This window comes from Rhipicephalus sanguineus, chromosome 4 (genome assembly GCF_013339695.2).
Source record: "Rhipicephalus sanguineus isolate Rsan-2018 chromosome 4, BIME_Rsan_1.4, whole genome shotgun sequence".
Lineage (NCBI taxonomy): Eukaryota > Metazoa > Arthropoda > Arachnida > Ixodida > Ixodidae > Rhipicephalus > Rhipicephalus sanguineus.
Window position 1 is genome coordinate 200837794 of NC_051179.1, and position 14295 is coordinate 200852088.

Consider the following 14295-nt stretch of genomic DNA (forward strand, 5'->3'; position numbering starts at 1 on the left):
CAGGTAAAATCGATGGAGAGACGATACTAAGATCAATCGCTGAATAAGATTTGCTCCCAAGGCTAAGAAATGTGGGTTTTTTCTTGTTCAGTAAACATGCGCCTGTGGAAAAAAAGGAAATTCTCAATGAGGCGGCCTCGCGCGTCAGTGCGAGAGTCGCCCCACAGGCTGCTGTGAGCATTAAAATCGCCGAGAACGAGGTAAGGCTCTGGCAAGTCGTCTATAATTGATTGGAATTCGTGTTTGTGTAGCTGGTAATGAGGAGGTATGTATACAGAACAGATAGTTATATATAAGCTTGTTTGCGAGTATAGCCACTGCCTCCAGTGCCGTTTGGAGTGGAAACTGCTGGCATGCTACTATTCTGTCCAGTATAATTTCCACACCGGCAGATGACGCGACAGCATCCTGGCGGTCTTTCCGGAAAACTACATAGTGACGTAGGAAATTTGTGTTTGGAATTTAAGTGTCTCCTGTACACGGAGCACCTTCGGACTCAATATACTGAGGAGTTCTTGAATATCGTCTAGATTGTGTAACAGCCCTCTAATGTTCCACTGTAATATTGTGTCCATGTTGAAAGTGTACGTGTGCTGTGTGTCGCAAGAAAGGAGAGTCACTTATTTTACAGAGCCTTTATCAGGCCCCGTGATTAGGGTTTTGTTTTTTGGAGCGGTTGAGGGATTCTCACCGCTCCTTCGGCACAGCCTGCACCGGTGGACCAGTAGTGTCCATCACCTCTTCAGAGGCGACAGGCAGTCGCTCTACCGAGCGGTGTTTCCGTAGTGTAGACTTCGCCACGGTCAACGAAGTCTTCGCCCCCACCAAGCCGGAGGTCGACGGCACCCCCTTGGCCTCTTCTTTGACCCGGCTGCTGCCAGGTCTTGTGGAGGCCACCGGTGTGGACCGAGCAACAGTCGGCAGGGCAGCACCGGCTGCTCCCGCCGTAGGGGCAAGTGGCGTTAGCCTCGGCACACTAGGCGTGGTCCGGGCAACTGCCAGGGGCCTTAGTGATGCCACCCCTCGTTGCATCCCTTCGGCGAAGGATGTTTTCAGTGGGAATGTCGATAAAATCCATTGTCTTGCTTCGCGGAATGATATATTTTCCTTTACCTTTACAGTGATTATTTCCTTTCCTTTCTTCCAGGCCGGGCAAGCTCTGGAGTATGCGGGGTGACTGCCGTCGCAGTTTGCACAATGGACCTCGTCATTCCTGCAATCATCAGTACTGCGGCCGATGGTGCCACACTTAGCGCAAATAAGCTGCTCTCGGCAGCTCTGCGATCCGTGACCAAATCTCTGGCACTTGAAGCAACGCCTCAGGGTTAGGGATATACGGTCGGACATGAAGTTTCACATAGCCGGTTTCAAGAGTCTCGGGTAGTGTGGTTGAACTGAAGGTAATTATTAGATGCTTCGTTGCGATTTCGTTGTTGTTCCGTCTGATTTTGATTTGTTGCACAAGGATTACACCTCGGTCCCTCCATCCATCGAGGAGTTCGTCTTCGTTTAATGTCGTCGAGTCTTCGTCCGACACTACGCCTTTGACTGTGTTCACGGTTCGGTGTGGACTTACAGATACAGGTACGTTACCAAAAGCTACTAGGCGTGCGAGTTTGTTGAACCGTTCTTTGTCTTTTAGTTCGAGCAGCAGATCCCCACTTGCCGTCTTTGTGGCCTTGAAACCGGCTCCAATCGTCTCTTTTAGGCTCTTGGCCACTAGGAATGGTGAAATAGCTCTAGCTTTTGTCGTCGGTTGCTTGCAGTGAAGCACGTGAAATTTCGGAAATGTTTCTTTGCTTTTAGGACGGGAGAGTGATGTTGCGTCGGTGCGTACCCTTTTCGGGGCACGATCGGTTGAAGAAGGGTTGAAGGTTCCCATGAAAAAGTAATTTGTTCGGAAACGGTGCCTACAACCCACCACGGAGCCCAACGAGGTGACGTGGCAGAACATGTGAACAAGTCTGCGCAATGCCAGTAGTGCGCCGTTCCTATAACCGAATATGGTTTACCCTAGGTAGGATAGCCACACAAGGTTAACCCTTGCCACCAGGAAAAGCAGAAGTAAATGGAAGAGAGCAGAGGACAGGAAAGATTGAGTGAGAGGTAAAGACGAAGATAAGGGGAGAGAGAGAGACAGGAAAAAGTGACCGCCGGTCTCCCCTGGGTGGGTCAGCCCAGGGGTGCCGTCTACGTGAAGCCGGGGCCAAAGGGGTGTGTTGCCTCTGCCAGGGGGGGGGGGGGGGGGAGCTTAATGGTCCAATCACCCGACGTCGGCTCAACCCCCAGGATCCCCATATCCCCGAACACGCACGCACAGCCACGCACGGCTAGGCGTGGGAAGGGTGAAACCCCTTGTTAGCTCGGGTCCGTGGTGTGGCTACACACCAAAGGCCTGCTTGCACAGACGCCCCTGTGAGGTTGTTTCATATTCTACATTTACAATTTGGCACTAATGTTTTATTCCTTTAATTATATTTACATACGTAACCCAAAGCCCTCCGCAATGCCTCGGTGAGGCGGAGAATAAATAAAGCATGGTATGGACCCAAATACTTCACAGCAGCTAACTGCAAACATTATTCTGCTCCATTAAGCCTTGCATGCCACTGTACACGAAGAATGAGCCTATAAAAGCTACGACTGGCACACACATTCCAAGACTGGTCAAGTGAAATGTGCGCTCACAAACAGCTCACTTTGCAGAGCATGCAGAATCTCTCTCACTCTATTGGGACTGCAGCTGGTTAATTGTGGACCAGTTGGGCTGTGCCTACACGTCCACTGTAGACACGACCGTCTCAGCAAAAAGTAATACTTCCACACATGTAGTAACTTAACCAACAACAGGATTGGGCTAGTTGGTACGACAAGACACAAGTACTCGTGTCCGTGTTCAATGCAGCAAGAACCACCCTTGCAAGCTGCTCGAAATTTGCATTAACATCCAAATATAAAACTACCTTTCTTGTGATAATATGACAGAGCCAAGGAAAGCCTAAGGGATATTGTTTTTAATCGTAGTGTAGTGCTACATTACAACAAAGTGGAATGAATAAAAGTTGACGAAAAGAACACCCCTTGCGTCAGTGCGGCCCAAACCCACAAGCCTTTGTTGTTTCGTCCACTTTTATTCGTTCCAATTTTTGTCGAATTACTACAGTTAAAAACAACCTATGCTTGCCTCGACTGTTGGTTTCATTCGGTTGTGTCTAACAAAGACATGAGCCCCTCAAAAAATTACTTCATTTTTTAAAAACCTAGTTACAGCTGGCTGCCAACATTTTCACAGCATACCAGAAGCGCAGCCACATCACGACAGCACAGGCTGCCCAAGCACAAAAAAATCTGAAATATTGCATTTGTTTCTACATCCCCCATCTGTCTCTCAGTACCAACCCAATGCCATTGTGACATCTGTCACCGTGTCAATAAATTCTTATATATAAAAGAGCACCGATGTGCGCAGACCTTATCTCCGCAATAGCTCCACCCGATGGCCACGTCAAAGCTAGAGTAGAAAGGTGCCAAAACATTTCGAGATGAGCAGCACCTTATCTTATGGCAATACTTTTTTATTGTCACGAAAACCTGCTACTATAAGGATGCTTTTAGAAAAAAGTGCACGCCGTGCACAAACTTCAATCGGAGCATGTTCACCCCACGTCAGTGTGTAAGAATAGGTCAACGTGGCCGCAATTTATCAATAGCGCATAATAAAAACAATATGCCCACACCATGGCTACTGGATGGAAACGCACACGGTGTGGCCTACCGCGTGCTCCAAGACCGGTGTGACAGGGCTAGTCACCGGAGGGGCACAGGTGTCGCGAGTGCCCTTGGGATGAGGTGTGCGCTGCACTGGAGTGCACGAGTCTCTCGGTCTAGCGTACATATCAGTTAATTACTGCTTCTGCTTGACGATAGTTGCAGCTATTGAAGAATTTTCAGTCTTCCCCAGCCAGAGATGAAACTTGAGGTGTTCTAACTTGCCCAAAAGCATCAAAATTCTTCATTTAGCTCTTAGTTTGTCCTTTCAGATTCCCGCCTTTTACTCTGCAGCACCTCTGTCACCGGTTCCCACTGTTTCTTTACTGCTCTCTCGTCACGTAGTTGCGCACTGCACCATGGTGCCATGTGGCATTGTCGCCGTGAAAAGTGTGCGCATCCCTTTCATTGAGGCTGTCTGTTGTAACTTTCAGAACGGCGCACAGACCCAATCTTAGATGAGCAGAACAAGTAGACAAAGAATGCGGAAAAGCGGCTGGTGCGAGATGGCCAGGGTCTCTTTTAGACGAATATGCATAGCAGCCAACACAGGCCTTGAGAGGCTGGCGTGCATATTCACACTCACAGGAACAAGGTGAGATGGGTCGCTTTACAAAGTGCTACAGTAGGCAATAAAATAATGCAGTACTTTACTTACACTATCCTTCATTATTCTTTTTGACGCTATTTTTATTCCTATTGTTACATAACCCCTTCAAGTGCGAATTATGGTGCACTGTCTGCAAATGAATCAAATTCGCATGGCATGATTCCAAGGCACTCAGTATTACATTCCAAGAAAGAAAATGAAGGAATGTGTTGCTTTGTGTGAGTTTCAGTAATTAATGTTAATTCGCGCGTAATTAAATATCTAATTATTCTGCAATCAGTAAGCTTCAATCCTTGCATAAAAATAATGAAATATTAGGCCCAAAATGCATGCACAGTTTGTTTTTTGGTTGCATTCGTTTCAAGTGATGACAAAAAAAAATACTCTTGACGTTGGTCCTGGAGCGCGGCACGTCGAACGATCGTCCAACATGGTAGTGTCTCCAGCAAAGTGATCCTCTGCGGCAATATGCAGCACAATGAAGTTAATTGACCGCTAGTTGTCCACTAAGGAAGCATGCACGAATGTGCACACTGAATTTCAAGCCATTTGAAGAAAGACGCGGTGCGTGACGTGCCTCCAAATTGATGTGTACAGTTGTACACACCGCCACTGAAGGGGATAATGCCTCTGGCATATGAGCCGATTTTTGCTTCCGTGTTGACTTCCAGCCTGGACTAGCCATAAAACCATCTGCTTTGCTCTTCTGATGTGAGCCGCTGTCCAGGCACCGACCTCGCTGCTGCGAGAGTCCACGCTCGTCTCCTGGTAGTTCATTTCATGTGTTTATTTATATATCGCCTCTTTTTTACATATTATTGACAAAGACCCATGTGCTTAACTGTCCCACAGTTCTGCAATAGTCGCGGATTTGCATGGTACTATGTGTAAATTTAAGAACGTAGTCATCGCTTGACCCTTCTAAAAAAAAAACAACAAGCAAAGTAGAAGTCACGCCTCAACATATAGCTTGCATTGAGATTGAGATCACCGCAAGTTAATTGTTTCATTTTTTTCAGTAAAAAGAAAATTTCAGCTGTGGCCTATTATTGCCAGCTTCATTTGTCGAGATATTAGCCACACCGGTAATCAACCATATATATATGACAATTTGTTATTTTCATGTGAAGAGCAGACAAGAAATTTGCAAGCCATTTCAAGTGAATTTCCGCAAACATGGTGACAAGGGTCCTGTTGAATCCACTAGCATCCGTAGACTTTTTGGGATGTATGACGAGATCTGATGAAAAAGTATGGTTTTCAATACATTTTGTGTTTACAAACAATATGAAGATATACTGTTTTATGTTTCAAAAAATTGTCAAACATTTTCAGCTGTGAAAGTTCAAAGGTGCTGAAGCAACGCCACAGAAATCGAAATAATGTTAAATGTACAAGCGAAGCGTTGCACACTCATATAAGAGGGTTGTACCAAAAGCAAGGTTTCCACATTTTTTACAAATAGAAAACATTGTTTATTGTTATTAATTTATACAGCATTGAAAAACTTATAATATTGCCTATTTTTCAACATGGTCTCCATTTTTTTCGACACACTTTTGAAGACTGTGCTCCAGTTTTTGTATTCCCAAGTCGAAGAAGTCTCCCGCCAACCCGCTGAGGAAGTGTGTGACCTCTACTCGGACTTGATCGTTGCTCTCGTAGCGTTTGCCACCTAAGTGTTCCTTTACCTTGGGGAAGCGGCGACGATCGCTGGGGGCTAAGTCTGGGTTGTACGGGGGATGGGGCATAACAGTCCACCCTAATTTCTTCAGAAGCTCCTGTTTGATGAGTGCTGTTGTGAAGAAGCACTACTCCCTCTGTCAGTCGTCCTCTCCGGCGATTCTGCATTGCTTGCCGGAGTTTATCAATGTTTCACAATATCTGTCCGAGTTTACTGTCGTCCCAGCTTGCACGAAATCAACTAGTACCCCCTTCCGATCCCAAAACACAGTCGCCGTAACTTTTCCTGCCGACTGCGTTTGTTCGAATTTCTTTGGTGGCGGTGAACCAGAGTGATGCCACTGACGAGATTGTTGTTTTGTTTCGGGGCTGTAACGAAACAGCCGCGTTTCATCACCCATGACGACAGAGTCCAAGAACTTCTCCTCATTGCCTCCCCCCTCACATTGTTGAAGAAACTTGCAAGTGCAGTCAAGGCGTTGCTCCTCGTGTCAGTCAGTCAGCATCCGGGGGACCCAGCGAGCCTTGCAATAACCCAACGTTTCTGTTAAAGTTCTTTCAATTGTGCCGTGGGAAGCTTCAGAAATGCGTTCAACAAGTTCACAGACAGTGACCCTCCGATCTTTGAGCAGGTCAATGTTCATCTTCTGGACAATCGCATCCGAAACCAACGGTCTTCCACTCCGTTCTTCATCTTGAACTTCCGTGCGACCCTCAGCAAAAGCCTTGCACCATTTATCGGACCTGCCGAACGGACGTGCACTCTTCCCCATAAACCTCAGTCAGTTGCCGATGGATCTCCACGGGCGGTAGCTTCCTTGCGTGGAGAAAACTGGTTACTGCTCGAACCTCGCACTTGGTGGGAGCGGCAATCAACACTTCCGTCTCTGACGGCTGCCGAGCGAACACTGAGCGACGTAGCGAATAGTGGACGGGCGGACTCGAGAGAGGGGGAACCACTGCGCACGGCACCGTTGTCGGATTTAGCCTAGCACGTTCCCTCGAGGCTGTAGCCGAGTGGGAACCTTACTTTGGTACAACCCTCGTGTATTACAGCCATTTTTGATCATGTTCCGTATGATATAACAAAAAACGGCAGGAAGTGGAAGATGGAAGCGTAAACAGGGGGTGGGTGCTCGAGCCACCCACCCCCTGTTTACAGATTTTTTCATCGTATGATATAACAGTGCTACGTGCATTGTGGTTTATTTATTTTATCAGCCACAAACATGGTAGTCGGTACTCAAGAAAGCTCGGCATGTACTTGCAAAAAAAAGTGGATGATGAACCAGATTATACAAACAGACTCGACTGAATGCATATCTCATGAATGCGATAAACGAGTTCAAAAAACCAATTCGGACAACTAAGTAGCAAACATTAACCACACTTTTATGGAAACCCCTAAATAATTTGCTACGGAATGAACGGCACTCGTTTCCCTCTTGTGCACCAGCACACAAAACAGTTAAAGTTCGAATTAAGCGGAGTGTGAATTAGCGGGCGGGCACTAGAATGAACGGACACTGCACAGACAGAACCTAAAGAAGCCACCTCTGGATTCGTTATCGCAAATTAGGCACTACTATACTCATTTGTGGCAGGTGATTTCGTAAATGAAGTTCATGGAGCTCTAAAAGCAAACAGAATAATTTGATCAGTCAGTGATACGCCAGGAACAAGCACCGGCATGCATTCATGTTAGCAGCGAACCTTCATGTTGAAATGTACGACGCTATTTATGCTCCAAAACACATTCATTTACATGGCATAGCTAATGCAATCAAAATTAAAAGTAGTCAATAATTTGCATTTGCTTGCGCTTCTTCAGTCGCAACTCAATGAGCCTCGTTTGCAGCTTGTCCAAGAGCTCCAGCAAAGCATCCGAATTCTCATCTGCCGAGAAATGCCGATGTTTTGCATCTCTAATAAATTTGCTTTGGTTTTGCAGCACATTGGGCTCCCACTTGAAATTAACCATTGTGGATACCATCACGTTTGAAATATCGGGAGTTTTCCTCCATAGAAATACACAAGGCTGTGCCGGGCCATCAGTTCGAATTAACAAGCTTTTACTGTACTCGCTCGTACTTTGGGCACAACGAACACTGTTGTCATAAAAGTGCTGTTGAAGAGCCTTTACCTTTACTACAGGTATGTCGTGCGTGCACATGCGTGCACATGCGTGCGGGTATTGCTATCGCATTCAACTCTTAACCATTTGTTTAACCATTTGTATCCCAGCGTCCACATATGTGGACAAAACATATCAGTAAAGTGGGATCTGGCTAGCCAACGAATTGCCTTAAAGATCGATTTGAAATGTTGGCATTACTTCAGAATTTCATAAAAACATCTATATGTGTCCACTTCTGTGCACAAACAGCGGTAAGTGCGCACAGAACAATGGCGTTCTTCACAAGTCGCCTGTTGAGGTGTATGCCTACATATTTTTTATATGTTCACTCTAAATTCGTAAGAGTTTTTATATTATTGAGATTTATTCGAGAAAAGGAAGGGTTTATCTTGTCTTTGTGTGACTTTTGTTGCACTGTGAGCGACCAAAGTTTTGCAAGTTGAGTTGTCACTGCGGCGTCCACGTTTGTGGACACCAGGCATACCGAGTTCGTGTAAAAAGCTGATAGAACGCCGCATGGTAGTAAGACCCGCTTTGTTGCCGTGCGGCTCTACCCAAAACATTATCAGTGATATAGCTAAACACGCCCTGTAGAAGTTATTTAGAATTTATTTGCTTTATTCGGGACGTGGATTAAGTGATGAAGACATACATGCCATAATTTTCGAGCTGACTAGCAGAATCGAATGATCCCATTTGGAGGGCACCGGTAATTGCCACGTTGAAGTAGAGCCATCAACAAGCAAATGCCTTATGAAAAATGCTACTGCTGATGATGAAAGCATTCAGTTTGAACGTAACCATGAACACACTGGTAATGATGATGAACCACGATAAAGATGATGACGAACACGTTGAAGTAGAGCGGTGGGCAAGCAGATGGGCCTTCAATGGTGATAATGATGGTGATGATGAAGGCGTTGAATCAGAGCCGTTAGCCATCGGCCACGTGACCCTTTATGATGATGATGATAATAATGATAATAATAATAATAATAATAATAATAATAATAATATGATGATGATGATGACGATGATGAACGCGTTGAACTGATGATGGCGTTGATTATGGTAAGTAGTGATGATGATAGTGATTATTGTGTTGGAACAGAGCCGTCGGCAAGCAAAGTTCCCATGTACGATGAAGAAGGATGATGGACCCAGTGTAACTGGTGTTCCCAGCGTCCACATATGTGGACACTTGTTTTCTTGTAGAACTAAAGCTAAAACTTCCTATGTTTTGGTTTATTCCCACTTTCGTATGTATTGTAGTTGCATATACGCAAAAAAATATTTACTTGCGCAGCTGGATTGGCCATGGGATACAAAGGGTTAAAGGGACACTAAATGCAAATAACAATTTATGTCAGAGTGAAAGCCCAAAGTATGACAACTTCTAAAACGGCAATATTATCAACAGCAGTGCCCTACTTACCGAGAAATTAAGCTAAATGTATCACATGACGAGCGCCACGAGTGGGACATTTTCGAAGTGATCCCGATGACGTATGGAAGTCGGCCTACAATAAATCGCTAGTAATTAAACTAGCAGCAGTAAAAAAAGAACATTCTGAGCATCAAAAGACGTAATAAAATGCTGTTTGTTCGTTTCCGCTTGATTCATGGAAAACAAAACCTCCGTGGCGTTGCCATGGGGAACGGCGCGTGTGGTTCAAAGGTTCCATTTTCGCCGAACTGCGCCTCGCCCGTCTCAGTGGTAGTTTCGGGATCGCGTACTGCCGTGCGTGTTTTGCGCGCTCGTGAAAGTCGCTCTGACAGAAACTTCGACAAAATGCCGCATGCGTGTGATATTGCCGGATGCCCGAATGGTGCACAACGCCAGTGCTGCAGCAAGGAAACCGGTGTGTCTTTTCACTGGGTGCCGCGGAATGAACCCTTACGCTCGAAGGGGCTTAGTGTCATGCCATTGCGCCAGTGTGCTAAACAGTCAAAACTTCTGCGTGTGTGCTCGCTGCACTTTCGTACTGAGGATTACGAGACCAACCGCAACTTGGTGAAGGCTTTGAATGTGCCCATCCGAGCAAGTCTTTGCCGCAGCGCCGTTGTTGCTACTGTAGGTCCCGCTAATTCCGCTCGGCTGCTACTAGTGTCGGTGGCCGCGCAGTAAAAGCGGGCAACGTTGGGCACGGCAGCAGTGACGTATGAAAGTCATTTTCAGGCGGGAGATTTGAAGCGCGCTAACGCGATGTGGACCATCTAAAAACGTGATTTTATTTCAAAATAAGCACTTCCTTGGCACAAAAGCAGCACTACGAGGTTTCTGGACCGCTATTTCAACAATCAACGTCGACTTAATATTTGCCTTTAGTGTCCCTTTAAGGGTCCCCCTATTTTTCTGTATTGCTCTTAGTTGTTTCTTATGCCTGGGAAGATTTAGATTAATTATATATCGGAGGCTAGTTCAGTAGAATCCAAGAGGACGAAGGCATTTCTAGATGTGGCTTCTACGGTTGTGATTTTGTTGCCTTTGTTGAGGTGACTATATTCCTGGACGAAGTTAGCCATAATTACCCGTGCCTCACCGCAGTACAGTTTCAAAATTATCCTTGCGACGGCGATTATACGACGAAGCAGCAACATGTTCTGGTCGCCTTCAACGATGACTTTCATGCCTGCGGGTTTCTTGCTGCAGATGAAAATTATTAAGTTTGCTGGATGCGGTACGGAAACTATGTTTAACTACATCAAGTGTGACAGTGAGTGAGCGTCTTATCCAGCCACAGCACTTGGTCCATACTTGTCTTTGTCTTGGTCATTTGCAAGCGAGTCTGTGGATTTCACTCACAAATCTTCAGCATAGCCCAACTTTTGTTAAAGTGACATGCGTTTGTTTTATTGCGTACTGTTCTTATTCCAGATTATTGTGATATGCTGATTTACTTTGAAACTCCCTCTGTTTAGGAAAAATATTGCTGCCAAAAAGGAGCATGAAATGTTTTGTGTAATAGAAATACATATTGTACGACAGAAATAATTGCATATTTGAAATCGGCATGCAAACACGCATAAAATCAGCAAGTTTTATCAAACTCAATCAAGAATTTAAAAAAGCATTTTAAGGTCCAGTGTCCCTGCTTAAACCAAAAACTAACTATAATGCTAGTTATTCAAAAACTGGGGGACCCTTCACCTTTAAGAGTTGAACACACTCAACTACTGCCTTCCCAATTGCTAGCTGGCCTTGGCTTCTCGGTGGAGACCCGAGCTGTGCCCAAAAGAAAGCCACAGTGCAAATACCCTCCTATCTCCATTGGCATCTACCTCACATTTTTGCTCACGGCCAACGCTGCTTTTTCGCTCACAATCAAGGGCACCGCAGACACCGGCATTTCTACGAACCGAGCTCCAACGCTATGACGTCAATATTTTCACGGCGTGGGCAAGGGGTGTGCGAGCTGTTTCTTGAGATACGTCTGAGCAGCACTGATACTCGCAAAATGTGATCGCTGCAGGCTTATGTATAAGTGTGCTCTGCCTGTGGAGTGTAAAAAAAAGTCTGGGCCTGTTTACTGGCCCTTCAAAGAGCACTTTGGTAATCTTGCACAGTGTGCCGCAGATTACCGTCTATCCAACTTGCTTTTTGATGCCTGCAGATGCAACATATTTTCCCTGGTAATAGCCAGGCCATAGCTGATACAATACTGTGGCATCTGTGCCAAGAAACACTGCGCACACAGACAATACATGAAATCCTCGAGTATCCAGGCAACAAAAAACAGGCTGCATCGGCAATTTGGCAAACTGCAATCATCTATGGACTAAAAAGAATTGTGTAACACTCAAAATGAAAATAAAAATTTAAGATTTTACTATTTTCTTACATGGGCACTGATTAATGTCACCTGAATATCACGTCACAGAGAGACACGGGCACGGATAAATTTAGTGCTCTTCACAGTGACAAAGATGAGTGTGGTGCAAGAGTTAGTTACCTTCGCTACAACTCGTCTGTTACCTTTGTGCAGAACTCTCGGCAACGTGGTGAGTATTTCACCATTCTCTCTACAAATGCACCAACATAATGCACTATAATTTGATACACTGGTTCCTCCAGCCGCTACATCATTTATTGAACATGCCACGAGCTTACGCAGTTCATCAGCGTGCATGTCACAAAATTTCAAATATTCATTACGATGCACAGAAGCACTGGGCTCGCCGGTCCTCCTCTGGTCCCCATGGAGAGTCATCAGAGCAGCTTCTCTACCCTTCAAATTATTGCGCTAGCTTGGTGACACCCCAGCATCTTTGACCTGCTCACTGAGGAGGGGTGCTTCCAGACCAAAACTACTGCATTGTAGAAAGCACCGCAACGGTGCTTTCATCACCAGAGAGCATTACAAATGTGGATAACTCGAGGCAGACAAGCAGTGGGTGTGAAATCAACCTACGTACTTTTGTAAATATGCGTTCTGTTACGTATTCATCCCATTCGTTAAAGCTACCCAATACAACCCCGTGCAAGCAGTCAAGGCATTGATGCCGCTATCCTTTTCCCACTTTCAGGGTGCCTTCCCCGGATAGGCCAGCGAAGCGATTCCCTGCTTTGAAGCCATTTCTTGACACAGAATTCTGGAAAGTGATCCATCAGAATGATTACCAGTGGTGCCCCTTTACTGCCATCCCCATTAGACCACAAGACAAGTGTGAAAAGATGTTTAAAATGTGCACCGTAAAAGGGCAACTAGAATAGAATTCAGACAACCTGGACAGAACTACAGGGACCGCCTTCAACCCAATGTACCAAGGCTGAAAACACAGCTGAAAACACCGCAGCCGTACGTACGTTCTCCTGGTTTCCGTTGTCGGGCGCGTGCATGGTCTCGATGCAGAGGGTGAAGTTGCCGGCCATGTAGTCCGGGTTGGTGAGCACGGTGCGGCAGTAGGGGTAGGCGTTCCAGGCCTCTTCGTGCACGGCCAGCGAGCCCTTGGGCATCAGCATGCGGATGAACGGCGGCACCTTGCTCTCCAGGTGGTAGATCTTGTAGGTGTACTGGCCCTTGTTGTACTTGCCGCCCAGCAGCTCCTTGCCCTCGAACGGCTCATTCTTGATCACCTCGATGCCCTCACCGCCGCCCGTCTCGTTCTTGCTCGCCTCAGCCACCGAGTACAGCTGGGCCACCTGGTACTGCGGCCACCAACAACGAGTTGAGACTCAACCCCGGAAACGCCGTGACGTCGGAGCGCGCGCACGGCACCGGCCGGTCAGTCGGTGTGCCAAGCAGGCATCATCCGGTCAGGCGGCGTGCGCGCGCTCCGCGGCCACGCCGACTCGGAAGAACGCCGGCTTACCTCTTCCACGGTAATGGGAAGAACGACGCGACTGCAACCAGAGAAGGGGAAACGGTGGTGAGAAACCCGGCTGCGATGCAATCGCAAAAGCTGCGGCCCGTCGGCGAAAGACCGCGAGTCGTGACACCCGCAGCGGAAGGGATGCGCCGCCACCCCCGCGGCCCATTGAAAGTCGCCGCTGAGCGCCGGCTCGGAAACTACGCTCGCGGCCGGCACTCGAGCTTTCCCAAGCCACTTGACCCTCGGTTCGCTCGACGGGCCACAGCGAGAATTGTGTGCGCGCTACTTACAATTCCTTGATGAGCATCGCGGCGGCGGCTCAGCAGCAGCGTCGCATAGGTCGGGCGGCTGAGGGAGGACTACGTCACTCGGGGAAGAGGCCGGCTGTGACCTGGGGGAAATGACAAGCTAGCACCCCTAGCGTCAGCCGCCCTCACTGCTGGCTCAGTCTGCTCGGTGTACCGCCAATTTCTACGCGGCTAGATTTCATTCGAAGCCATAAAAAGCCCGCTGTCGTCTTCCTCCACTTCAAGGCGGCCCGAACTGCAGAACAATCGATACGCGAAGCGCCATCTTCCGACTATCGCGAAGGGTGCGTCATCCTAGACGTCACTTGGATACGGTGTTTCGTGTCGTGTTCAACGCCAATGCACGCATGTGCCCGCCCCACGGCAGAAAACGCCCGAAGGCCATGGTCATTTTGTTTCGGCGTCACATGCGACTTCAATAGAGATGTGGTAATCACGGCGAGCGATGGTAAAAGAGGCGACTGGCGCACGTCGCA

General features: G+C 47.1%; 1 protein-coding gene across 2 annotated transcripts in view; it reads right to left on the reverse strand.

The window, feature by feature from the left end:
* Nucleotides 1-14085, reverse strand: part of LOC119391026 (phosphatidylinositol transfer protein alpha isoform) — a 129599-nt gene extending 115514 nt beyond the window's left edge. Inside the window, exons 1-3 of one of the 2 annotated variants that reach the window (XM_037658731.2) lie at nt 13802-14085; nt 13512-13542; nt 13006-13347 (exon numbers count right to left, since the gene is read on the reverse strand). In XM_037658731.2, the coding sequence (XP_037514659.1) occupies nt 13006-13347; nt 13512-13542; nt 13802-13818 (390 nt within the window). In that variant the 5' untranslated portion in view covers nt 13819-14085. The remainder of the gene's footprint in view (nt 1-13005; nt 13348-13511; nt 13543-13801) is intronic. The other variant, XM_037658732.2, reaches the window with a different exon arrangement.
* Nucleotides 14086-14295: the final 210 nt, after the last annotated feature.